This window comes from Genypterus blacodes, unplaced genomic scaffold (assembly GCF_046128005.1).
Source record: "Genypterus blacodes isolate CSIRO-AG114 ecotype Tasmania unplaced genomic scaffold, CSIRO-AGI_Gbla_v1 ptg000029l_1, whole genome shotgun sequence".
Classification (NCBI taxonomy): domain Eukaryota; kingdom Metazoa; phylum Chordata; class Actinopteri; order Ophidiiformes; family Ophidiidae; genus Genypterus; species Genypterus blacodes.
This window is the reverse complement of record NW_027466842.1, coordinates 2,977,235-3,004,566: the sequence shown is the minus strand read 5'-3', so window position 1 is coordinate 3,004,566 and position 27,332 is coordinate 2,977,235. Positions and strand designations below refer to the sequence as shown.

At 43.9% G+C, this 27,332-nt stretch overlaps 2 protein-coding genes across 2 annotated transcripts in view; both read left to right on the top strand.

The window, feature by feature from the left end:
* Positions 1 to 7,762, top strand: part of LOC142994118 (phosphatase and actin regulator 1-like) — a 43,099-nt gene extending 35,337 nt beyond the window's left edge. Inside the window, exons 7-13 of the mRNA XM_076144793.1 lie at positions 750 to 946; positions 1,439 to 1,595; positions 3,769 to 3,824; positions 5,038 to 5,099; positions 5,589 to 5,733; positions 6,769 to 6,841; positions 6,963 to 7,762. Of these exons, the coding sequence (XP_076000908.1) occupies positions 750 to 946; positions 1,439 to 1,595; positions 3,769 to 3,824; positions 5,038 to 5,099; positions 5,589 to 5,733; positions 6,769 to 6,841; positions 6,963 to 6,978 (706 nt within the window). The 3' untranslated portion in view covers positions 6,979 to 7,762. The remainder of the gene's footprint in view (positions 1 to 749; positions 947 to 1,438; positions 1,596 to 3,768; positions 3,825 to 5,037; positions 5,100 to 5,588; positions 5,734 to 6,768; positions 6,842 to 6,962) is intronic.
* A 2,933-nt stretch (positions 7,763 to 10,695) lies between these two features.
* The window catches only part of phlpp1 (PH domain and leucine rich repeat protein phosphatase 1), a 36,449-nt gene continuing 19,812 nt past the window's right edge, over positions 10,696 to 27,332 (top strand). Inside the window, exon 1 of the mRNA XM_076144804.1 lies at positions 10,696 to 12,641. Within this exon, the coding sequence (XP_076000919.1) occupies positions 11,000 to 12,641 (1,642 nt within the window). The 5' untranslated portion in view covers positions 10,696 to 10,999. The remainder of the gene's footprint in view (positions 12,642 to 27,332) is intronic.

The window sequence follows — 27,332 nt, the reverse complement described above, 5'->3', positions numbered from 1 at the left end:
GACCTTATGTAAGCTGTTATGTTAGAATCATGTGAACCTGGATAAGGAAATGATGGCCCGAACGTTGCTGACAATTAGTCTGAAAGCTCAGATGCTTATGTAACATAATGGATCATCATAAGAACGTCCAACTAGCCTAGGGGTTTCTAAATCAAATATGTCACTGGGTTTGCACTTGCATTTGAATGACTGTATGAAATCTGTTTGTTATTTTATCTCCCTTTTTGAATTGGAAAATACATACAGAGATTTTCTTTTATGTTACTTTGTGCCATTTATAAGGCTGCATGTCACTTTATCAGACTGCACAGAATTGCATTTACTCTATATGCAGTTTGTGCTCTTTGTACATTGTATGATACATGTGCATTATATTTTGTTCCAAAGTTAAGTGTTATACTGTAGTGACTTGTTTTTTTGGATCTTTTTTTTACACATTGACAGAGATTTGAGATGTGTAGTTTCTTCCGCCCCCTGAGTTACCGCTGAAGAAAATAGCTTTGCGTGCTACTTATTTCCTCTGTGAGCTCCTAATGATTGCCTTTTGGGTGTTTTATAACCAGCACGGGCTTGTGTTTAATCACTCATTGTGACACACCTATACATGGATTAGAAACCCAGTCATCTGGCACAGCTCTGCATACCAGAAGAAGTACAATAGATGTTTTCAGTGGAGGATATATGAGGGTTTTTGCACAGTTTATAGTCGCATCCTCGCAAATGAACTCGCCTCTCTTTCGTCCCACTAGCTCTGCATTGCACGGCGGTGGTCAGTGTACTATCCTGGACAGAAGAGAGGTGCCGTCTGTGATCATCGATTACGAGGATGACAAGGAGAACATGCCCGACGAGTCCGACTATGAAGATCTGCCCAGCATGTATAAGGACGAGGATGATGATGTAGATGACGATGAGGACGATGAGGAGGACGACGACATATTTACAAGTGAGTGGCGGCCACATGTTTGAGTTTGAATGGGCATGACTTCCAAATACCATCCTAAGACAAAGGTTGTGCAAAATTAGTATCTATATTGTGCCATTGTTCAAAATCAAGGTGTCAAAGTGATTATGGCCAGCTTTTAGCATAATCACACTAAGAGGATGATTATTCTTTTCACAGCAGGAAGATGCAGAGAAGTGTGTCTTCACAGGAGAGCTGTATCTGTTTGCCTTGCTATGGACAGCTTTTGTTCACAGATATGACACATTTGCTTGAGTAGTTGCGATCGACAGCACTGCTGGCTCCACCTAAAGCTTTGTTGTGATCGGTCATGTGTGATGAAAGCCATGAATATACTACACAACAACTTTAATGGGCACTGGAAATATAAGGCATATTTAAATTTCACGAGTAGGATGAAGGATTGAGTCAGTGAGTGTCTCTGTAAATGAGGTGTCAGATGTGTAAGTGACTGACGGTGGTGTTTGGGTTTAGGTTCCCTGGCTCAGAAGGTTTTGAGGAAAGACTCTTTGGCCATCAAGCTGAGTAACCGTCCATCCATAAGAGAGCTAGAGGATAAAAACATCCTGCCCATGCAGACAGATGAGGAGAGGGTCGAGTCCAGGCAGCAGATAGGCACCAAACTTACACGGTAAGACACACACACACACACGCACACACAACATGAAACATGGACCCACATGCACGATTTCTCAACTGCCAGCTACTTTTTTTCTAAAGCCAATGAATGTTGCCATACCTAACTCAGCAACAGCTGCTGGGAAACAGCACTGGTCCTCACAGCCAAAGCCGGCATTTTGCCTTACTTTTGGACAGATAATGGTGCAATATTCTCCGCTAGTGGAGACTCGGTTCAAAGCCAATGCAAATTTGGGGCTATTTCATCATCTCTTCACGTTCTTTTATATGCTTTTTCCTGTCAACATCCGATAAGGAAAAACATTTTATCTTGTTAAAATGAGGCTCTGAAAATGGAGCTGACCTAATTTCAGCAATGCATCATACACATACACACACACACACACACCCCCCCTTCACTTGTGCTCTCTCGGTCTCTATCTCTCTCGCTCCCTCCCTTTCTCCTCTTTCTTCCTCCCTCGCTTACTGAATCACCACGGTGATGCATGTGCCAAACTATCTCCACCCGACTCCTCCACACAGCAGTACCACAAAAGCCACTTCATACCATCGGTTTATACACACTACAGTCTGCTGCAGTACATGCAACACAGCACAAATGACCAAAATCTGTATGTCGTTTACGGAAATGAGAATTATAGCAGTTCAGCAGATCACACAATGTACTATATATTATTGGCGGCTTGACATTGTGTCATTACATTCCTTGCTTATGATTTTTCTGTCTGAATGAAGGGGAAGTAATGGTGCAGTGAAAATAGAAAACACTGCTTAGATGTGAGGCGCAGGAAATATGGCTGCAATGGAGGCAGGGAATATTGTCTAGAGACATTGGCACACAAGTCGCTATTCCCCGCTGTGACTGGAACACAGAATGTGTTCCCAGAAGGCCTGCCTGCTTAGTTGTCATGTTACCAAAAAGCTATGGTCACTATGTCCTCTCCTCAATGTCATCAGATGCACAAATCCCAATTTCATGCCTTTAGTCAATACCGTTGCGCCCCACATTCTTGCCTCATGTGGAGGATAATCAAAATCCATTACGATAACACTGTTCTAGGGCACCCTGACCTCCGCTTTTCTTCCTCTTTAATGGAATGTCGTTTGGAAACTGTAATGTATGTTGCGTTCATCAAATTGCTCTTCATATTAGCCATTTCGTAGAACATTGTGTAACTCCTTGTGTAATTTTACAATAATCATACCTCTGCTTGGCATAACAATGACAGGGGCTGATGAAAGAAATGACATGAGAAGGAGCAGCCACTACTAACCTATCCCCGGGTGTCAGACAGACCCAGATGGCTGTCATTCATCTTCTACTGTGCTTCAAGAAGAGTCTCCAGTTAAAAGGGGATTCTGTTGACCTGTCACAAATGGCCTTTGGGTATCCAAATTACCGCCATTTACAAATTGGGGAAGATCTATACTTAAACTGTGACAGTCTTGTGTCAGTCATTTGACGTGTTTATTGGCAGATTGGAGCCGTTCAGTAGACATCTGCTGGTGTCTTAGTTGCTTTATCTAATCCAGCATCAACTGTGTGCTGAGTCTTCGGCAGAGTCTGCTTTCTGTTGGCCCTGCTGCCTGCAGTGGGCCAACCTGTTGTCATGCAGTCACTCCGTTAGCAGAGAGGGATCAGGCAGACTATGAGGTCTGACTCACCTCAGCATATATATATATTTAAGTCCACGTCATGTTGTGATGTGGAAGGATCTAAAATAACAAACAACATAAGAAACGGATATGTAGCGGATATTAACTAACTGTTGCATTTTCTGACACACTGAGTCAATATGCCCTGGTTATATAGCTGGAGTAGGAGTTTCACTATGAACTAATGTCATAGCAAGGAAGTGACGACTGGACAAAATGTGATGAGTGGGGGGGGGGGGGGGGGGAGAAGTCTGAACAGCTTCCTCTGAGCCGCATGTGATCACAGACGGAGAAGCTGTGAAGTTCCCTGCTGTAATGTTTGCACAGGTTTTCTTTTGGACAATGGCTGTTGACGATGACTTGACCATCATACAGTAGGTTTCTTTGGGTTTCAGTGTTGTGGCTGATCTTTTTCCACTGTTATTGATTCAGTGTTGTGTCCTTTACCTCAAAGTAGCCGGTCTTACCTTGTGATTATGTGCTGACAAAGGTTGTGTGTTTCTCCACAGGCGCTTGAGTCAGAGACCCACAGCAGAGGAACTGGAACAGAGGAACATCTTAAAACGTGAGAGATTTTTCTATGTAACATACTGTAATGTGTCTTTGTACAGTCAAACAACCAAATGTCCTCCACTTAAACCATGTGACACCTCATTTAACACATCGCAGCAGAGTCCATATTTGCAGCAGCCTTTTTTGCACACAGGCACCATACAGCCTAGTTATGTGAAAGCCGGTGGCATACATTGTTCCTTTTATTCCTTCTTGGGCTGCCTGTTCATAGGAGGCAGGCAGGCGGCAGGGCTCCCTGAGGAATCATGTCCAGAGTGACTGGTTTCTTAGCTCAAACAGAGTCAGTATCAGAGAGGAGCAGTTTTTCCCTTTTTCTTGGACTCTGCTGCTTTTCACATCAAAGGCTGATTTATCAGTGGCTCTCCACTCCCACAGAGGCGGCTGCATGATTGGCAGAGTGCAGGAGAGAAATACAAAGTCTGAAAATCCATGAATGACAAGTGAATGTCCCTCTACCACTCGCACACATACAGTACTAAACCTAAACAAACAACCTTATTTCCTGGAGAGATGCCTACTGGGATCCAAAGCTGTGAGCTACACCAGAGATATACAGTATGTGCCCACTATAGGCACAAATACACTCAGCTGAAACATTTGCAAACACAATCCGTGTCCCAATATGCACCTTGTTAACCCTTTGTTTCGACTCAGTAATAGATTGTGAACATGCAGTTAATATATTTATCTTGGTACTGATGACTTATAATATGAAAAGAGATTTATTCTCGCCAAAATTAATTTTAATTTCAACTAACAAGTTAATTGTGATTTGAAATGCGCAGTTATCATTCTCTCTGGATGGACACGAATAGAATTACAAATAGCCACTAATGGAAACTATTTTGGGGTTAATTCAAAAAGCACGGTGCCAGATTTGATCTGTTGTTAATGGCAACTTGTGTTGCGCAAATCATGTCCCCTCATTCACACTGACATATTAACAGATGTTACTAATTTTGATCTGATCTCTCAGGGGTACTGCTGGAGCTTTGCCATTCATAACAACATCATGTTGTAATGTTACACTGGTGAGATAATAAACATAATGGGAGCTTTATAAAGGAGCTAAATGATTGTGGTCCATATCTATCAGGTTGTTGTTATTTCTGTCATTTACCCTTTTAAGTTTAGCCCTCATCAGCCCTTCTGCTTATTTGGTTGTATCATCACTGCATAATCCTTCATCATCTTGTTCCCTGCAGCTCGAAATGAACAAGAGGAGATTGAGGAGAAGCGAGAGATAAAACGAAGACTAACACGAAAGGTAAGTCCGACCTATACCTATTGGTGTGCACATGCCTGTATTTGATATTTCAGACAAAACAAACACCGGGGTAGTGAGAAATTCAATCTGTGAAGTCAATGGGAGGACAAGTATTGTAGCTGTCAGGTCTCCTGAGGGGACATCTGTGTCCTTGTTGCCCTTGGCCTGTAAACATATTTGCTGCCAAATCCATCAGCCCCATAGAGAGGTGTTGAGTATGTTCCTGTCATTTTCAATTAAATAACGACACTCTCCTGCTCACCTACCGACATGATACTCAAAATAAAAGTCTCATACCTGCCCTTATACCAAAATAAACTATGTAGTAACACTCGTCCTCCTGACGCTTTTGCTGCATATTAAAACAAAAAGTTCATCCTGGTCTACACTTGCCACACTCTTATTGCCATTGTATAATTCTCAACTTAAATACATAAGAAGTCTGCCACGTCTTTAGCTTCCTAACCTTTTTTGTTCTTCCTACAATAGCTGAGTCAGAGGCCCACCGTAGAGGAGCTGAGACAGGCCAAAATTCTCATCCGATTCAGTGACTATGTGGAGGTGTCCGATGCGCAGGACTACGACAGACGGGCAGATAAGCCTTGGACCCGGCTCACAGCAGCTGATAAGGCAAGTATCTGTGCTTACAAATGTCTCATCATATTGTTCAATTGGGATAGCGGTCAAGCCCCATGCCTCCCACTTAACTGTAACTCTAGCAACCCATAATGCTGAAGAGTAACCATTGCATGACACAATCACATCTGTCCTCTTGGGGCAGTTCTATCTCAGCTGGCGACAACACTCTGGAGTCGTCCATGCTTCTGACTATTAATGAGTTGATGTTGTGGAACAGAGGTGCTGGTTTCTTTGTTCCGATGATGTGCTGATGGACATGCCGGGTCACACCTGAGGGCCGCTTGTGGAAAGCGCAGAGATTCAGCTTATCATTATGTAACGGTTGCATAAGATCGTAATTGGACAGGCGGTGCCTCAGGCCCCTCTCATCCTCAGCACTGTTCTGTAATGTTTGGTTTTTCTCCCACCATCTCGCTGTGAATATTGTTGGTTGTCCAGCTGCAGGAGTGTATCATTCTAGTCGAGGCTGGAGACGTCAGCTTGAGTCACCCCGATATAAAATGTTCTGACATCACCCAGCTAGGTTACTGTCACATCAGCAAACCATTTTACTTCCTGGAGCATTGACTCATCTCCACTCCAAGGTGTCTTAGATATTAAATGAGTAACCGATGAGTAACAATTGCCATTAGCAGGACCTTTGTGTGTAGCCCTGCTGTCTCCCAATGAGACTGTGCAGGGTTCAACTCTAACTGGGCCTGCCTGTGCAGAGTTTGCATGTTTGCCCATTGTTTGTGTGCATTTCCGTTCTGGTTTTGACCTGTTTGTGTATGTAAATTTTAATTTGCGTGAATCCAAATCTAAACATGTCATAAATAAACATACCTACCCAAGAAGACCAGGGGCACAATGTATGCCATTGTTGTTTACAGTCCCTGAAGGAAGAATTAAGAGCTCTTGCGATCGAGGATGAGAGTGCAGTAGAAGCATTTATGCCTCTCGCCATAAGCATAAATGATGCATGAGGGCCACAAGAGTAGGTTGTATACTAACCCCACCATCTTCTGTGTTGTTTGTCCTCTGCAGGCAGCTATAAGGAAGGAGCTTAACGATTTCAAGAGCAATGAGATGGAAGTGCACGAATCAAGTCGCCATTTAACCAGGTAATGTGCGTTTAAGCAGAACGCCTGATGTGCCCCCTAATGTACAATGTAGTCATCAGCTGCATTGAATTGTTGCAGAATGATCAAATGTCAAAATGTTTCTTTCATGTTTGTCCTTTAGGTTTCACAGACCATAGTAGACCATCACTGTCTTGAGCAGTGCCCCGACTGGCGCGCTCCTCCACTGGGAACCTTAAGTGCTGGACAGTCAAACGATGCCCGTTTCTACAATAAGGCCATGTCTTCTGAAATGCCTTTTCAAGACCCACATAACAACTGAGTCGGTACTCATCACCCAAGATGCAGATACTCACTACTTCTTATACTGCAGTAGCACAGCTTGACTCAAGTTGATTCCCATTGCCCCTCTGTGGAATTCGCCAGACTGTCCTGTAAACCCCTCCGCTGAGCTCTCAGATGGTCAAAATTTCTACATCTATAGAGGGTCACTGCAACTGCGTGGCCGTCATCTTGGTTCATTAGTAACAACCAGTGGATGTGAATCTCTCAGTGGACATATTTTTATCTCTATCTTTATTATGCTGTCACTCTGGGCCCCTCTGCCCCTTGAAGCCAAGGATGCAGGGCTTGTTCTTCTCACTATCAGCAGCCGGTCAATCTTTACTGCTCCTACTGGGACTGGGAACCAAAACCTGGGGAAAGGGTTTTTGGTTAATACCTGGGATGGAGGGGTCCAACGTTAGAACCACGTGCAATATCTCCCTGCTTTACTTAGGCTATAGCACCCCCTGGAGTCCCCTTTGTGTCACTACTATGTCATTCAGACTTCTTCCCTCCCTGATGCGTGCAATTCTCACTGTAATGATAAAGTTGACATCTAATTGCTAACTGTGAATTTGGGAGGTTGCGCAAATGACCGCGCTTTCTCCAAATGTACATTTTGTTTATAATGAAAAGGGAGAGAAACAAAGTTCAAGAAGTGTCATGCTTGACCAACTTTCATTCATCACAGAACCTAGACATTTTAATGGAAAAATGACAGTTGGCACATATATTCTCATTCCAGTGTGTACAGCAATGACCTGTTTTTGTCAGTTTTGGGTTGTTTTTGATAGAAGCACTTGGATAATAATTAATTGATCGTTGATTGATTTTACATGTCTACAGGGGATGTCACAGCTCTTTAAAATAGAATATCTTAGACCTAAGACTTAGAGCTGGGCTCACCACACTGTTATCTACTGTAATTTTTTTCAAGTTTGTAGCTGTATGTTTATTGATCATTGCTCAACATATGCACCATAGTACACACTATACTTTTGCATTATATCTTGTTTCATCATAGGCTTTTTGAAGAAGCAATATCCCTTATTTGTAGAGAAATGCTTAAACTGCAGGTGTACCCCCCCTCCCCATTTTTCTTTTAACTATGCTTGTACACAATGCCTCACTTCAGGGTTTTTAATTTTCTTTTGTACTTTACATTAGGAAGGCTTGAGTCAGAAGGACTTTTTTCTGCATTTTTCTTGACTGAGCCAACTTAAACTCTGCCTTGTCAGCAGTTTTAGCTGATGCATCTTTGGACAAGATTAGATAAAATCTCAATTCGTCTTAACATTATAATGCACTCTGTTTCAAAGGTTGAGTACTGATTTTAGCTGATTCAGTGTGTTGGGTTTTTACAGTTTATGGCTCAAATCATTTGCACTTCTAAGAGGTTGGCTTTACAGTGGTCACTGTTTTAAAGTCAGGGCCCATTCGCCTAAAATAATGATGGATTTCTGATCTGTGACCAGTTTCCCACTTGAGTTCAATGTTCTTGTCACCCAATCGCTCCGATCACTGATACTAGACCAGTATTTCAATGCTCATAAGCTTTATGTACACAAACTATTTTTATTATTTTTTACAATATTTTAAAGTTGCAATATAAAATTCCTGTTTGTTGTTTGAAGGAAATAGAGGTGAAGGGCTGGTGGCCACATACAATAATGCATCTACAAAGAAGTCTACAAAGAAAAATGTGTTATCCCTTTCATCGTCTCAAGGCTGTAGATAGATGACCCAATAAAAAAGCGGGAACAAAATGATTTTGCACTTTATGGGTTATATATGAAATGATGGTTTTGATATAGAGTATGAAGCAGTCTATCTTGAGAATCGGTACACAGATTGTTTTTATTTATATTATCCTTTCTTTTTTTTTTTAATGGAAACTTGTTGGGTCATCTAATCTCAGCGCCTTTGAAATGCAGGGTTGTTTTTATTTGCTAGAAGTATGATCCCGGTAACATGCCATTTTCCATCCATAGGTTTGGTACATTATAGTATAATAGGAATGAACTAAAATACACTCCAATTCTTGGTTTCAGTTCTGAGAAACAATCCGAGTCATTGGGCTGAGCATGAAGTTAATCATTTTGCTGGAGTCAAGGAAAATGAATTCAGCAATAATGTTTCCTTTTACATGTTGGTGGAGAAACTGAACAAATTTGTGTTCCATTTTTTTCCACTTTTGAAATACAGATTACCATGTAAAGGATACACCATGTCTATTAAAATCCATTTCTGAATGCATTTCATTTGTATGCATGTAATGTTTTGGCCTGAAAAATGAAGTTGCTTATGTCTCATACAGTGCAGGTTGTCATTTTAGGAAAACTTTCCTGTAGTCTATATATACTTTGCAGGTCATTACAGAATAACAGAACAACGTCCCCAGGTGTCCAGTGAATGTCCCCCAAACATCACTTAGTGTGCTTTCCTTTATATAACTGGGACATTGTTACGAACATTCCCAGAACTTGAAAGTAGAGATGTCCTGTTAAAGTATCTAGCACCATTCGGGGAACATCTCCAGGTTGCTGCTGTACCTATAGTAATACCAATAATGTTTTTATGACTACCTCTCATTAAAATACCATCACTTCAGTTAACTTTTATTCTCTATACAAATCTGATTTTTGAACTCAATGTCAAGTTACACTACTGCTGAAAGTAAAGTACAAAGACAAACATTTTCTGGTATTGCAATTGCAAATGACACTGGGAGTTCTGACAATATATTGTATTTACATTGAGACTTAAATCTGTGCAACCCAACGGAGCAGCCGGAGTACAGCATGAGTGCAAAGGCAAACCAAGGGCTCAACAAACAGACGTGTGGGCCAGCATTTGGGGTCCACTAGATGGCGCAAAATACAATAGAATAAAATCAGACTTCAGCTCGGCATGGCCTTGTGAAATGGCGTCCTGATGAGATGGTGCACAAGTTATTTGCCTAGTCACCACTAGTCTAAAATAATTAGAGCCCCAGCATAGCGCAACTTTATCACTTAATAATACAAAATGCATTTGTTAAAGAAATGACTATGATCATATGCAACTAGGCCTTTACATTTGCCCAAAATTGAATCTGCAATGACGGAGCTAAAAGTTTTGTCACATTCAACAGTTTATCAGTTGACGTGGCTTTTTCTGTAATTATCTAATGTTGTGTTGGCATAATTTTTACGACTGCACAAACTTATAGTGTCATCTTTTTTTCTCTTGTTAACTGTTAACACAAGTTAAACACAGGCAGTGGTAGCCCGTCAAGATAAGACTCCAGCAGATAAGCAGACGCGCTGGGGGAGGTCGTACACTAAACATTTTATAGGCTCTATGTTTACGCCTCTCATCTGTACACCGCCTCTGCCTTCGTAACGGCGCGAACTCTGACTGGGTAATGTAGTTTTTATCATTCAGTCCTTCGCCAAGGGCGGCGGTGGAGAGCTCGTGGCGGCAAACTGCATTTCCCACAATGCCGCGCGTTGTTGTTACCGACCCCATCTTGTGTCCTCCTCATGAATATATATTAGTCAGTATTTGCGTAGGAGGTCGGCCGACGTTCATTTCATATTCCAGCATAGTATTTTAGTCCAAATGAGACGCACGGTCACGTCTCCGCCCTGCTCTCTGCCTACGCCTCCAGCCGCTTCCCAGCGAATTTCATCGGTTACAATGTTTTTTGGGGCACCGAACGAAGGCAAGAAGTGAATGACTACTAGTGGAATAAGTCAGCAACGCCGCCCAGTTGGCGGACATTTACAACTGGTGGCACGTATTCGGAATTTTAAATGTAGACGTATAGATGTTGTAGGTGTAACCAAGTGCGCACCGTTATCTGTTTAGTGTAGGCTACTTTTCATTGGTAAAATGGAAAGTGTGCAGGCTGCCGCTGAGGACGGCGCGTCGGATGGAGGCGCGACCAAGTTAATAAAGAAGCCCAGCGGACTGTCTGTCGCCCGGTGGACTCCAGCGGATGATGGCGGTGGACATTTGGCACCCTCCCGCGTAGATGCAAAGAACGGGAATGGCCTTTCTCATGCTGTCTCCACATTGGGATCTAGTGCGTCAAACCGAACTGTCGCGTCTAATGGCCGGGGCTCCTCCAACAACTCCAGCTCTCTCCTGTTGAGACGGAGGCGCCTGAAGAGGAACCTCTCCGCCGCAGCTGCCTCAGCTGTCACCGCCGCCTGCAGCGCCAAGATGAACTCGGCCCTCTCCTCTGCGTCTTTAAATACGCGGAGTCTGGATAGGAAGACTCTGTTGAAACACCGTCAGAACATGCAGCTCCAGACTTCGGATCGGGAGTGGGTCCGAACCGATCTACACAGGGGCTCCATACATGTCCACGACAGACTGACGCCCTCTTATCCCAGGCCGGTTCTTTGCACTATGGATACCACGGCCGGCGAGGTGGCGCTCCGTCTGAGTAAACTCTGCAGTAAGTCGAGCTCCGTTATGCGCATATTTAGTAAGGATAGCCCGAAGACTGACCAAAATGGCAACTGCAATGTGAAGTACGACTTTAATGATAATCAATGCAAGATGAATGAAGAAGCAAGTATAAAATGCAATCATTTGACTCCATTGGAATCTACTGAATTAAGGGGCCATCCGAGTGACAGGTTGAGACTGCTGCTTATGGAGAATGCTGATGAGAGGCAAACGCAACAGGGCATTGATGGAAAACTTTTTACCCCCGAATCAGAGTCACAAGATAACATAACGTGTTCACTGTCAGATTTAAATTCGAATTCTAACATGGATAACCCTAATGATGACGACTCTGAGCAAAGGAACGGCGTGGACAGCTATGGGCTCAATTCTGGCTCGGATGTGGAGAGCAGTGCATTCGATGACCTGAGCTCCAGCGCCCAGCTCAGTGAGCACAGAGATTCCCTGAGCGATGACATGATCCTAGGTACAGAGGCTTCCATCCTCAGCCCCTCATTTGATAGTGCCACAGAGGGCCATGACATTTACGGCAGTTCCTCAGATGAACTGGAGCTGGATTGCCCTGCCTCAAGCTCAAGCATCGACCCTATCCTTCAACATCACACCAATGGCATCAGTGCCGTCACTGCAAATTACAAGCAGTGCAACATAGGACATTTAAATGACATGACCAACAGTATGGGGCCAGATAGCAGACTCTCACAGTCTCAAGCTGCAAGCTGCCCTCACAGTCTGGGCAGCTTGCCACCCAGCAGTAGTGCAAGCTCATTGTCAAGAGCCTGTTCTACAGGTAATACACCTGACACTCAAGACCCCAGCTGTGCCCGAAATTCTGCAGAATCAGAGCTGACATCAGACCACAAAGGAGATGCCTATGATTCCAACCCTACGCTGTATGTTCAGCTGCATGGTGAAGCTGTCAGGAGGCTTAGCCCAGATGAAAGGCCTCTGCAGATCCAGAGTGACTTTCTCTTTAAGCTTGGATTTAAGGACCCATGGCGAGTACAAGAAGAAGGGATGAACACAGAAATTGGCTCCTTGTTACGTTTCTATGCAGGTAAGTCATGCACTTGTTGAAATTAGGTCTAAATGTAATGAAGATTGGATGATGGTCCATTTACCTGCTTGTCCAGGAACAAGCGATGGCCTCCATGTTAAAGGCTTTATAAGTAAAAAATGCTGGTTGTAACTGTATCAGGTTGTCTATTTGTATCGGAGAATGAACCACCAATCCAACAAATGATTTCCCTTTCACTGCATGCAGGCTAAGGCATATTTCTCCATTTCATGTCAACCCTGACCAAGCCTTAGGTACACACTATTGAGTACTTCCTATCCATTCACAGTTTGTTGTTTTAATATCTTGTCAGTAGATATTCCTGTTATCCCCATTGTTTGCCAATGTAGTCAGGTGAGCTGAATGCAGCAGCATATTCGCAGCACAAGACCTCTGATGATGGATAAACGAAGCATTGTTGAAGGTTAATGCGAAGCGAGTGGTAGCTGGAAACCTGTTTTAGGAAGATGCCTTATCACGATCACATTTGGTCAGGTGGTTGGTCGAATGGGTCGAAAGTGAAAGGATTGAACAAATGGCAACCGGTTTTCTAGATCCACCGTGCCTCAGGGACATACTTTAAATTTTCAGCGATTTTTTTTCTCCTGAGCTTGACTGTCTTTGTTGGACCGTAACAGCACACTCTGCTCCCATGGACACGCATGACATGGCTACAAAGCCATCACCGCAACTTATGGTGCTCAGACATGGGGCCTGTTCCGGCTTTTGCCCCATTATCATCCTAATGAAAAGGCTGAATGCTTTTGTGGGTGGATGGAGAGTAGCGGTGGGAGCAGTATGACTTAGGGGACCATAAGCCCCCAGCTCTGTGGACTCAGTGAATTCTGTTCATTGAGATGCTGCACAGTACTTGTCCGATTGGCATCCAGCACAGCAACTGTCACACTAACTAACTGCCTGCCAAGCTGGGTTAATGTGCCCCTCTACAGCTCAGGAAGACCTTTTTTTCCCCCCAGCCCACTGCCTCCACCACTGCTGCTTTTGCTGTCACTGCTGTGGGAAGTTAGATGGGTGGTGGTGAAAGTGCGGTTCTGTAGAACACACACCTCTGAGGCAATGCCGTGTCAATGTCAAGATTAAGATCCACTGTTTTGGTGAGCCTGAAGTACAGAGAGGGAGAGAGGCAATACAAAAAACACTCTGTCCGGAGAGGCTGTGGAACTAGAGGTCACTCAATATAAAGCTGAAAATGGCTACATTTGCTTCCCGTCACGTTGTCGAACCACTTTCCAGCTGGAGATACTGATGGATCGCGTTCATTTAGATGGTTTCATATGTAATGCTGCATGAGCGTGAACGCAGGGGCTCATATGGATTATTTTGCATATGTGGAAAGTAAATGCATGGTTTACAGGCCTGACTCCCTCACAACCTGTGCAGTCAGCTGCACTCAACCAGCAGCAGCGGCCATTAAAAGCGGGCAACAGAAGCCGCGATGCCCTTCTGAGGCCGATGCCTTCACATCCCATGTGAGACAGCTTAACTCCGGTCACCTGAGCTCTCTCCAGACATCTACAGCTAACACCCAGGCACACAGTTTGCACAAAAGGCTTCATTCTATTTCACCACAAGCATGGAAAAAGACAGCCAAGAGCACTTTACTCCTCACACACGTGCACAGTACACACAGACACAAGCAGTGTCGTACCACACTCCCTCTTCCGCTTTGCCTTACACGATGGAAGCATGTGAGGAATGTACGCTGGCTCCTCTAGAATGTCAGGCATGTCTGCTGAGGAGGAAGTGGAAGGAGGGTGTCGGGGGTCAGTGGACGGGGGAGTATGAGAGGATACTCCGCTGACACATGTTGAGCTGATTTGCAATGGTCGTCCTGTGCAGACAGTGAAGATAGGGCTAGCCTCAGCTGACTTGCTGGCTGACACTCAGGCGCAGCTGCCACAATTGTAGAACTCAGTCACACTAAAGGCCTTGTGTTTGCATGCCTGTGGACACAGAGCGGTCTCTGATACAGGAAGTCCAGTATCTGGACACGTTTTTGTTGCATAGCAGCTCAATTAAAGCATTGTGCAATTTTACTCTTTGATATCAGTTATATAAGATGCCAGTCAACTGTACTGTATCTTTAATATTAAAAAAAAGAAGACAGATGAGGTACTCGGTACACAACAGCGGAAGAATGATGGGAAGAGGCTGTTGCTATGATGCATCTAGCCAGTGCATGTAGTCAATGCAGAGGCCAGTTTGACTTTGAAGAGCTCAGGTCATGGTTTGAGTGCACAGTCTCTGCAGTGACCAGATGAGAGAACTCTGCCCCGTTAGACACACAAACACATACACAAGTACAGCAGGCTGCCTAGATCAAAGGGCCGCTGTTCTCTTTGGCAGGCCTGCGAGTGATCCTTTCAGAGCTTCTCATACAGGAGCCTCTTGTAATGCCTAGCCAGCAATAAGCCTTTATTAAAGTTTGAGTACAAGGAAGAAAGAAGGGGGGGGGGGGGGGAAACATACACAGGCTAATAATCAATAACTAATATAAGAGGGCTTCTGCTGTGAGCACAGAACCTTAACTTAGATGACAGGAGATCCTCAGCATAGCCTGTAATGAAGCCACCCCCTGCTTGGATGGCACTGTTCCCTTTACCCAGAGGTTGTTTGTGTGTCTGTGTGTGTGTGTGTGAGTGTGAGTGTGTGTGCCTGTGTGGACTTGAAAGAAAAAGAAATGGCACACTGAACCCTAACACGCACTGGCACAGGGTTTCCGTCGAGGCGGAGGACCCAGAGTTCTCTACTCCAAACCAAAGCACCGCACTAAATAATTTAGATTCATTAGCCTCCTCAGCTCTGCTAACACTGCCATCCTTCAGCTTACCCACCGCTTCTTGCGAGGCTCTCTACCCGGACTATTAAAGTTGAGATGTTTACTTTTCGGATGCAATTTGTCGTAAATCTAATTTGCTGTTTAGACTTGGCCTGTTTTTATGAGTGAAATTAACAACCACCGCTGTATACTGGCCTAGAAAACTATCAAGGTATTAATTCCTTTCAGCTCCGTGCAGTTTTATGAGCTAAATCCTCTGTGAAACAGTCAGGGTCAATAACTGTTAAAGCCTGTGTTGCACCCAGTTTCCAGGTAATTCGAAGTTGTTTTCACCGTGTGCCAGCGGGAGTTAACTTGGTAGGAACAATTATTCATGCCGAAGTAATAAAAGCAAAGATATCTGCTAGAATGGAAGTAGCTTGCCTGTTTTTACTCAACATAGAAACAGTAATGGTTGCATGGTGAAACATTGTGAGCGTTATTAACGTGATTCTTGCTCTTTGCAGCCTTGTTATTGCGCCTTTTCAACAGTAATAGGCAAAGCCGGAGCTACAAAATGTAATGTTAGCACTGTCAAGTTTCTACTTAATTTGCTTTGGGGCACAGCTGTAACTCTGAGGTAAACATGGCCCTCAAAATGTTCACGTTTTGGTCATCTGCTTGTTTAGTTAGACAATTGATGATGTTTTAAGGACCTGAAGCAGTGTGTTGGTATTCTGGATGAAAAATGCACGCCGCTTATCTTTTAATTCTCCTGGTTTTTCTCATAAACGCCTGCTCCTTTAGGTTGACCTTTGACTGCGGGGTCCGGTCACAGTTTGTCACATGACATCGTGAAAGGGCTCAGTAGATCACCCCAGGTATTTCAGTGGAACATGCATTGTATGATATGGATCTTTTAACCCTCTGCACAGATTTTGGAGACTGAATTGCTACTGGCTAGTAAGAGTTTGATTCAACTCACCCGATGTTTAATCATAACATCTCAACATAAATGCAATTACAATGACGGCAAAGCTAAAAGAGATTATAAACAAGACGCAGTGGTCAATACGCGGTTAAAGCTCTGCACCATCTGGATTTATTCCTTCTACTTCTTTGCAAAGGACTCTCTCTCGCCACTTGACTTGAACCACCTCTGCACATTAGATAATGGCTCTTAATGCTGAAGCTCTGGGCCCTTCGTTGAGACGAGGATCAGGTCTGAATGGCATCACACCACCTAGCCACAAAATCATTTTTTTTGCCAGCTAAACCAGGCTTTTTACCGCTGTAACTGTATGTCATCTTTCAGCCTTTCGCTTTGTTTCCTTCTATGTGCACAGGCCTGGAAACCTTAGTTTTCTTTGTGCACGAAAACAGAAAAAAAATGAATCCAGCGTTTTTTGCTCCATCAGAGACTTTTGCTTCTTCGCATCCATTTTTGTAAAAAAGTAGGAAAGCTACTTGATTAGCAATGAAATAACAGATAAAACAAAGACAAAATTTATAGATGGTTGCCCTTACATTTTTGCCATGTTTTTAAGAGAGGAAGTTGAAATGCTGAATATAATTACATGAACTGCTGAGTAAAGCACGCAGACTTTCTAATATTGCTATTTAAATTGGAGTCTACCAGCAGTGTGCACAATGCTAGTTTAATTATTCTTAAAGCTTTGAGGAATCTCAGTTAAGGTCTTCGTCTGCGTCCCTTTACCTCAGGGTTTGTCTGAGGAGGCAGTGGCTGATGACGTGATGACTTAAAGGACTTGGACTGCAGGGTTTAAAGGCTTAATGAAGCTCCCAGCTTTCTCAAACAGGCTCTGTTGTAGTTATTAAGCACAGAACCACTCGGCCTGTCCTCCCGCTCCACGTCTCACGTCTTCATACTCTCAGCATGACGTGATGGTTACACGCTTGATGCTCCGTGAAAACGATCTGGCAGAAGGGAATTCATGCTAAAACATAATTTAGTTTCCCCAAATCACTGCGTTGCAATACACTCCCAGAAGAACTTAAACATCAGGCTGTCACGTCCTTTGCCACATCTATTTCCCAGCTTGTTTCTTCTCTAAAATGTTCCATTACTGAGTCATTGTGTGTTCAGACTCTGGGGCTAAAATCCAATATAGGTGTGTCAGTGTTTGTCAGATATTTGCATGTATGTTTGTAAGTACGCTCACAAGATAAATGCGAGCCAGGGTGGAATCAAAGAATGGATTTGTGTGTGTTTTTGTGTTAAAGTAGTGCTTACTGAAATGATGTGTGAGATTTGAGGATGCTCACACTTATCTACAATCTAGACAGACATTAAGAGGATGGTGGCATCAGCTTGTAGCAGTTAAAGCCAGGCTAACTGTTTTGTGTGTGTTGCCTCTTGGCTGACATCCTCCCTCCCTCCTCTTCAGAGAATCTTCCTCCCTCTCTTAATTTATCTCATGATCGATCCTCCTCCCTCTCCTCTTGCTATCTTTCCTCACATCTCCTCCTCCCTCACACCATCTGACAGTTTCCATTTATCTTTCCATCTTCCCATATCGCTCTGTCTCTCCCTAGCTTATTGCGCTTCATTCCAAGAAATACTGATCACTCTTAGAAATGTCTTTATAAAAAGTATTAACAAAAAGACAGAAATGAGATTTATCCTTCAGAACAGATGTACAGTTTTCAGGACCTCTCATGCCCCTCTGTGTTCCTGTGTGAGCATTGTGAGTGCAGACAACGTGTGCGCATGCTGTCGTGTAAAGCTGAGTTTGTGCTCCATGTGGAAATGAAGGGGAAACGACCTGAACTATGTAACTGAAATCAACATTGCAGCTGGATTCAGGGGTAAAGAATGTCATGTTGATATGTCAGCCCTGTCTAGCTGCCGGCACGCTCTGAGATTGAGAATTTGGAAAGGGGGTTGGGAAGGGCAGAGGCTTTCCTGCCCCATGGGACTGGTCTGACAGCTCAGCTGTCTGTCAAACTGCTCTTGCTAAATGCTCCAGAGAAACCTTGAGGTGTTGGAGGAGGTTGTGCATGCTACCATGGTAGTGAAATGGTTTTCCTTTATGGCCCACAGAATAGGTTTGGTGTCCCTGAGCTGAGCACCAAGCCCTGCTTTGACCGCATGCAAGAGGGGGGATTAGAAGCAGGCCAGCAGGCGCTCACTCTCCACAGCTTTGATCATCAGCAGCACAGCCTAATGCCAGACAACATCTGCAACTGTCAGCATTAAAGAGGCCCAAAAATTCCAATTAGGGCGCACACTGCCTGGTGGAGTACTACAGGACAGAACTGTGTCAGTGTGAGAACCATAAATACCAGCGCTCCAGCGGGGCTTAAACTGGTTTGTTTTACCAATCCTCTATTGTGTAAAGGCATCTTCCTGCTCTGTGGAAACAAACGGCTAAATATATGAAGGGTTTGTAAACTTAAGCTTATGAGTGGAATGTGTTACCAAATTGGCCCTGAAACTTTGTTTGTGTCATCAAACAGGACAAAGCTAGATAAGGTGTTCACGGTGAGCCCAGTTTGTTTCCATGGACTCTGCTCTAATAGAAATAAGACACTGATATAAATGACCGACTTTAAAGTTTAGTTCTCGTAAAAATGCAGTAGTGCGTGACTGCCACTTCCTCATTGGTCCATGTAGCTGCGCAGACAGAAATCAATGGATGTGCTCAAAAACAATTGATGTACAGCCAGAGCTTTGCACAGTTTACCATACAACAGTACATTGTGACTGGAAGTAAATGTAGAACAACCCCTCACGCTTACAAGATTAAAGTTAAAGTGTCTGAAGCTGGAAGTCCAGTTGACAGTCCAAACAGATCCTCTGGTGCAGACTCCAGGTGTGACAACAGCCTCATAGTGAGAACTTATGGTGCAACTGCAACTGTACATGACACGTGGACATACAGAATCTGCCATCTGCCTCTTCAGGCCCACAAATAAGTACCAGAAGTAGAATCATACTCGAATCAGCTGGTCTTTGATGATGATGAGGATGATAATGACAAGGCAGGGTTACCCTCTTGGGTGGGAAATGCATGTTTTCTTCAATTTCCACCGTGAGTTGTCTCATATTTCGACCACCCACAAATGCTCAACATGAATACATACTACACCCCCATCCCTAGCTCCAAGATTCAGTGAAAACCCTATTAAAAAGTTTGAATAGCGTTTGAGCTATAGGTGGCGCTACAGGAGCTTGCACATTTAAAACGGTCACATTTCAGTGGTAATGACATGAAAAACTCCCAAAAAAGCGCAGATTCAGACTAGGGTGATGGCTCGCTGTACGCTTTGGAGTTGAATGTGCAGCAGGTCTAATCATTAATCATTATGGCACTTTGTGTGGCGGGTCCCTTGTTTTAAGCGGTGCACTTTGATAATTTCCCAGGCCCTAAAGGAGACGAGCTGTCACCACCACTGGGAAGTTACCTCTCTCTCTCTCTCTCTCTCTCTCTCTCTCTTCCCCTCCGCCCTTCTCCTTTTCATTCTTTTTTCGTCTTAATAGTTCCTGTTTCATGTGTCTCATACAGTTCACTTTACTACCTCTCAGTGCTTTAATAGCTCTTGCTTCCTCCCAATCCCTCCGGTTAAAGGCGCTCTCTCTCTCTCTCTCTCTCTCTCTCTCTCTCTCTCTCTCTCTCTCTCTCTCTCTCTCTCTCTCTCTGCCTCTCTGCGCCCCCCTCCCACCCCTCTTCTCCCAGTGCCACCGCGTTCACATGGCCTCTGCATGTGACGCGAAGCTGAGCCAAAACACCCCGGATGCCCGTTTCGGCCCTCCACTGTTCCAGACCTTGTTAAATTTTAAACAAAACAAAAGGGAAGGAAAGGGGGCGGGGGGGGGGGGAGCAGAAGAAAGACACAGGGAGCACGTGGGGCTGAGGGGAATGTGCAACAACATCACAATCTCATTCATTCACTCCTCCTGTCATCATGGAGGACACGGCTCTTTAATTCATGCCCTGTCCCTCTTCTGTCTCTGTACATCTCTCTCTTTCCCTCTCTCTCTCTCTCCCGCTTTCTCTTCTTTCTCTCTAGCCTTGTGCTGGACTGAAGCTTTAACCACTGATCTAGTGTGATTACTCTCAATATTGTCCTTCTGTTAGATTAAAGAACAATTGATTTTTGTAGCTTCTGTCTGGAATCACAACTTCTTCTCAACTATACTCAAAGGCTAAAGCTGCACACCTGCTATGCTCACTAATAGCCAGTTGGTTGTTCAGACATTTACATTTTATTTAGTAAGTAAAGCATGTCGGGGAATTAGAGAGTTATTCTGTTTTTGTCTTATACAGCATTGTTTCTTATACCACAACAGAGCTCAGATTATGTTCCATTTATTTTTAATCTGTGGAGAAACTGAATGAGAGAGAAAAGAAAATGAGAATCTCATTCTTCGCTGTCAAATGAGTTTTTGTCTCGGAGCGAAGGAAGAACTTGATCATTGCGTCCTCTGGCTCCCTGCCAGACGTTGCTAAACTATAGGAGTCTTTCATAGCGTCTACGATTAAACAGCATTAAATATTAAGTACAAACAGTTACAAAGACTTGTTTATCTCTGCGTCTGTGGTCTCCCCCTCAGGGAAAAGCTTGGAACTGAAAAAGGCCCGACTGCCTTTCACCGTGGATTAGGAGCTAATAATTACTTGCAGGGATGCAAATTATGTCATTGTCGCCCAACATAGCTTAATATAGGACAGGTTCTTGGCATCGTGAGTGCATAATGTGTTGCTTGTTGAGCCAGGATGACGTACTCACTCCAGTGTTTGTTAAGAAGGGGTGAAGTGCTTTTCCGCTGCGATGTGCTAATACCTACCTGACTGCCTTGCCATGATGCTAATATGTGAACAAAAAAGTGTTTTGATTGGAAGTGTGAGATCTGATTTCAGTTTTGGTATAAATATATATCGTATATAAATAGTTTTTTGCTAAGAACACAAATTGAGACAGAAAATATTGTTTAATTGAACTATGAGTGTTTCTCGATGGATCTCCAAAATGACTGAAGTATTTCTCTGAAGTAAATAAGTGGTGGATTTGCACACTCTTGAGTTTTGCCAGATGAATAAACTGTATTTATTCTAAGCTTGTGGAAATCTTTAGTATACAATGTTGGACTTTGTCAGATTAGCATCACAGATGCGTCTTTGACAAACTTGGGAGATAAATTTAGCGCGGGAAAGGCGAGACGTGTCTCAGTCCATTTGGTGTCTGTTTGTGTGTCCTTATCATCAACGTCAGCCTAAGATTGAACTGGTTATCAGATTACATTGCCCTCACCTTTGACCTGCTGATTGTGCCGTCGGTTTTGGATTTAGACAGCCGCTGTGACTGACTGACATGCGCCAACACAACCCCCCATCACAATCCAATGAATCACTGCAGCACGCATTCTATATACAGAATCATGATTGCGCTTCAGCAGGTTTGGCTACTGAGTTCCTTTAACTAGAGTACTTGGTCAAAGCTTAATCAGTATTTCATTTAGTATTTATATATTAAGCTATTAATATTATACAACCAACATTAGTATTGGAAGGCATTGCCAAATAAAAGTCCATGAGTTTGATGGCAGATTCTGATGGGATTAAAATCACCAGAGTTCTAAGTAATCATTCCAATTATAGTAATTTGTGTTTATGTCACATGGAGTGTCTAACCGTTTTGACAAGGAGCAAAACTGTGATCTCGTATCTTGTGTGAAACAGTGGAAGGACTGAGGCTGGCGAGCTCTAAACCTAAAAAATGTTCTAGCTCCATTTCTATCAGTGACAGGCATTATTAATGCAGTGGTACAAATCAACAGGGGAACCCAGGGCGACAAACAGGCGGGAGTCCCTGCAAGGTAATTAATCACTGACATACGCATAAACTCAGACGCTCACAGACGCCTTGCTCGCAAAACGCACGCACGCCCAAAACACAATCATTTTCGAACCTATTGCGTGACATCAAACCTTTTAGCGCGTCTCCAATTAGCGTTCTCATCTTGCCAGTTTAGCCGCGGTATCAGAGGGAGGTGTTGTCAGCCCGCGCCTTTATCACGACTCTCCCTTCATCCCCGGGCTCTCACGTTTCAGCCCCCTCCCCGCGCACTTCCCAGGGGGGTTGAATGCTGGTTGGGTAAGTCTAAACCTTTGTCTGGGAGGGGGGTTATTGTACCGGTGCTTAAGACAACAATACCTCATTCCCCTCTCTCCCACTCACCGCCTTGCACTCTCTTTAAGCCCCCCATACAGTGTAAGGCATTGCACTTTATCAAGGCTTTATAGAGTGCCTCAGAGACAGGCTGCTGCTGTACACAGGCCATTAACAACTGCTGAGTGACAGAATGCGGAGGCTGAAGTGTCACAGTGACACCGCTGATGAGCAACCCTGGGTCCTCTGCGATGAGAAAAGATGTATAATGTGTGTTTCAGAAACTTTTTTACAGGATTTGGACGAACCTGAGAATGTGCAGAAGTGTAATCATCTTCTCTGCATCTCCTCGGTTTGAGAGCACACGCACCCCCCCCTAACTAACCACCTCATCTTGACTGAAAAGTGCTATAGCTCCGTCGAAGATGATCAAACGGGAGTCGCAATGATCCATAGGAAATCACAGCGAGGTCTGTTTCCCATTTGTGCTCCATATGCTCTGTTCTGTCTATATATATGAGATTCCCTAGTGCCAATATTCTGACGCTTGTCAGCCCATATGGCATATTGAACTGTTGAAGCTTGTAGACTTATATACGGTAGAATAAAACGCAGAGCAGATACTGTATATACCTAATCCTTTACCCATATTAAAAGCTCCCCTGAGATTTCACAAAATGTTGTGATTTATTTCATGAGTGTAGGCGAGTAAACTAGGTCGCTGACATTCGGGAGATATTTGATGTTCACTTATCAGGTATGCTATTATTATGACCCTGTACTATGACTTCAACAGCACAGCAAAGTTATGCATGTCTCAATAAAGCTTTTAATGTATCTCATGGATCCCAAACAGCACTGTGTTACGCTACAATGATGGTAATGCATCATAAAAATCTTGTCTTTGGGTACTATTTTCCCTTACAGTGCCCTCCATGTATACAGTATTAGCTATTTCATGTTAAAAAAGCACTTTCTGTGGCAACAGTGAACATGTTTGTGTTTGATTAAATGTATAACTTCAGGTGGAGTTTGTTTTGGAGGCTTTTCCATGTGTTTGGCACAGGGATCCATAAGGGTGTCCAGAATGCCCCCACTTACAAAAAACAATCTCAGTGGCCTAGTTTGCATTTAAAGGACCTGAAAATCGTGACATTGTGTAAAATAGCCGGAGTATCGCTTTAAGATTAATTGCACCTGCTGCACTACAGGCTAGACGCTACCTTTGTGTCATTGTGCATGCATTGTATGTGTGCAAACCTGATGAAGTGTCTCTACGTGTTGGTGAGAAAGCTGTTAGACTAAAGGGGAGCGTTGCATCATTTATGAGTGTGTGGCACCCTGTGTCTGGGCTGCAGTGACCCATCGCTGTCAACAGTATATCCTTAAACATGATGGCACAGGCTGTGCTGAGGACACACTGCAGGGCCTGCTGGCATGTGGAGGGCAGGGGGAGGAGCAGAGACTGGGTGTGCCACCCTGGGGCTGAACAGGAAGCTGTGCACACAGAAGAGGCTGAATGGGACAATAATAATAAAGTACTACTTTCTGTCCCTGTTTGGAAGTCCCCCTTTTACTGCTCTTTCTCCTCAGGGAGGTCAGAGAGAAAAGTCAACGACAGAGCATCAACCTAGGTTCTCCGAGGATATCTGCGTGTTACTCAACACCACTTAAGCAGAATAGATCCACAATGATACAAGCAAATGCTGTCAACCAAAAGAAGGTCAGGGCTAGAAAAGTTTCCTTACAGTAGTTAACACATCATCACCACTCCGACCATACATCTGTACAGGAAGCTGAGGGGCAAAGAAAGAACAGAGGAGGAGAGAACAGTTTGAGAGGATGTGACACAGGGGACAGCGTGGATGGCAGAGATATGAAAACTTGACATTGTGTAGGGAGTGGATGTTATTCAGGGAGTGAGTGTAGAGGACAGAATAGCAATGGAGGAAGACAAGTAAGGAAAACCTTGAGTTTAGTGGCGACCTTCTCTGGCCTGTGCCACATTAATCTAAAATATGAATACACACACACACACCCAGACTGAAAACCTCCCCAGCAACCTCTGTATGCTTATAAACAAGCAAGACAGACCCATTACATAATTGGACGCCCTGGCTTTCCTGCCAGTTTACTATCGCAAAACAGTAACTCAGTTCACACGTGTGCAGGCTTGCTTTATTTTGTGTGTGAAAGCACAGCCCCCATTTGTTTCTCACGCATTCATGACCTGCTGGTAATTCATTATTTCTCAACATGGCATAGACCTTCTCTTCCACACTGATGAACAAACACAGTGTATCGTGCATTTAAACTGGACAAGCACAAGCAACCGCATCACATGAATCATTGCAGGGATATAAGTTTGCGAGAGGTTTGAGGTTTTTTAGCCCTCTTACAAATCTAACCAGTCAGGTGCCAAAATAAAGTTGTTTCTTGCCTGGTTTAGATTAGCACAGCCAGTGTGATGCAAGGGCTCAGGGTTAGCGTTAGGTCAGAAATCTGGCTCGGTTGCGTTGCCTCAGTAAATAGATCTTACGGTTTCTCCATTTCCGTTGATGCTGAGGCACGTTTGTTTTTGTTCAGTCAACTCTCCCCTGTTGCAGGGCTCCGTCTGCCTTCTTATATTGTTTTGTACCCATTCATGCACAGAGCCTGAGGTGATTTAGAGTCTTTCGCAGTCTTAATGCAGTTTTATAGCTGACTGAGCTCAACTGGAGCTCAATCTGTCTGAGGTGATACGGTGTGCCCGAATCCACATCTCTATCTCTCTTTATTGGTCTATTTATGTGTTTATATGTGAAGTCGGTCTCTTTTCCGTCTCCATCTCAGCCTCTCTGCTTTGCCTCGTCGTACTTTCCTCGCCCCGTACACCTCTTTATATTCCCTTCTTCTGCTCTTACCGCCATTACTCTCTCGACACCAGCGCAGGGCCAAGTGTTGCCGTGTGTGCCTCTACTGCAGCCAATGTGGACCCTCATTATTATTTTCTCACTTTTATTTATTTATTTCATACACACACACTTACCCAGAAAATTATAAATAATTCATTCAGAGATCTGTGCAACATTAACCAGCCGCACAAATCTGCTGAGATTTACATGTATGCATTCAGATCATTTGTAGTATGCACACACACACACACACACACTCATATTGTATCCGTGAGCAAACACACATTTGTCCACTCGGGTGATAACGTTAGCATTTCGACACACACACACAAACAAGGGGTGAAAACAATGCCCAGATCTCTCTCTCTCTCTCTCTCTCTCTCTCTCTCTCTCTCTCTCTCTCTCTCTCTCTCTCTCTCTCTCTCTCTCTCTCTCTCTCTCTCTCTGTGATTGTGTGTGCGTGCGCAATCTCTAGCTCATCAAAGGGCTTGTGTTTCCAATGTAAGGTTTCGTAACACACACTCATTACATAACAGCAGCAGCAGGAGTGGGCCTCGGGAACAGGAGTGGAGAGGGGGAGCACACATCAACGTACGTCAGCATTCAACGCTTCCACTGTCTAAAGGAATCACTGAGGAAAATCTTCCTTTAATACCTGCATTTGTGAGCATTGTCCGCTGCAAATCCAGTGGGTCTATTTTTAGTGGGTAATGATTGAATTCCCTGATAATCAAAATCCATTTTTTTCTTCCGCGTAGGCCTTATTTAAGAACGCATTGTTGCATAACCTGATTTACTGACCTATTCTCAATGTGCTTCCTCTCTCCCTTTTGTCAAATCTATGGTTGGTGATTGGGTGTGTACGCTGGTGCGCGTTTGTGTTTACTTCAGTTTGTGATGAATCAGACAAACACAACCCAAAAATGTGAAGATGACCAGGATGGATTTGTGAGGGGAAGTGAGTCAATGTAATGTTGTGCATTAAGTCATATTAGACTGCAAATCTGCTGAGTGTGCAGCTGGGTCAAATTCCAGTCAAAATAAAAAGATAAATCAGCATTAGAGGAGACTTTAGGTCATCCCTCTGCTTTAACACGTCCCCACAGTGCCCCTGCAGGCAGTGGAAGGGATTGCACTGACCTGATAACTGGAGTTGTACAATGCCTTTAATAGCAGAGGCCTGTTCACTTCCCTTCTCCCCAGGGGCAAAGGGTAATGGTTTGATTGATGGGGAAGATATTGCAAGCGGTGACCTCATTTGGATTCAGGATGTGTTTCACCGGATTGGCAGAAGAATTGTGCGATGCGTGTGTGTTTCTGATTGCGTCCTTCTTGGCCGACGCGCTTAAGGGAGACAAGCTTTTCCAATTTGAGGACATTCAACAAACTATTAATTATGGGCTCCCTCTTCAGGGGCAGGGACGGGGGGGGGGGGACATTTCATGGTCACCTGAGCCAGGAAAACGTGTTTTCCCTGAGCTCTGTCTTCTGCTTACTCCACTGCATGAGCAAGTGAGAGCCAACACAACCACTCTTCTTCTGTGTCGTTTAGGCTGAAGGATGTGCAATGTCAGACAACAGTCACGAGCACAAAGCAAAATGTCACTTTCCTTGTTGGATACATTGGATACAGACACGGTACATTGCTCAGATAGCCAATAAACAGCTTGTGAGTTTATGTTGGCTTGTCACGATTTTGTTATTTCCTGGATAGAAGGTCTCGAAGTCGCACTTTTAAAGTGACTTTGCATAAAAATAGCTGTTGTAGTCTAGCAGCAGTTGTGTCAAGGTTATTTTGGCTGACTAAACAATCCCAAAAAAGAATGTTTGCCTTTGTTTTTGTCACACAAGAAAAGCAGTGAGAAAACAAACTTCCAGTGCAAT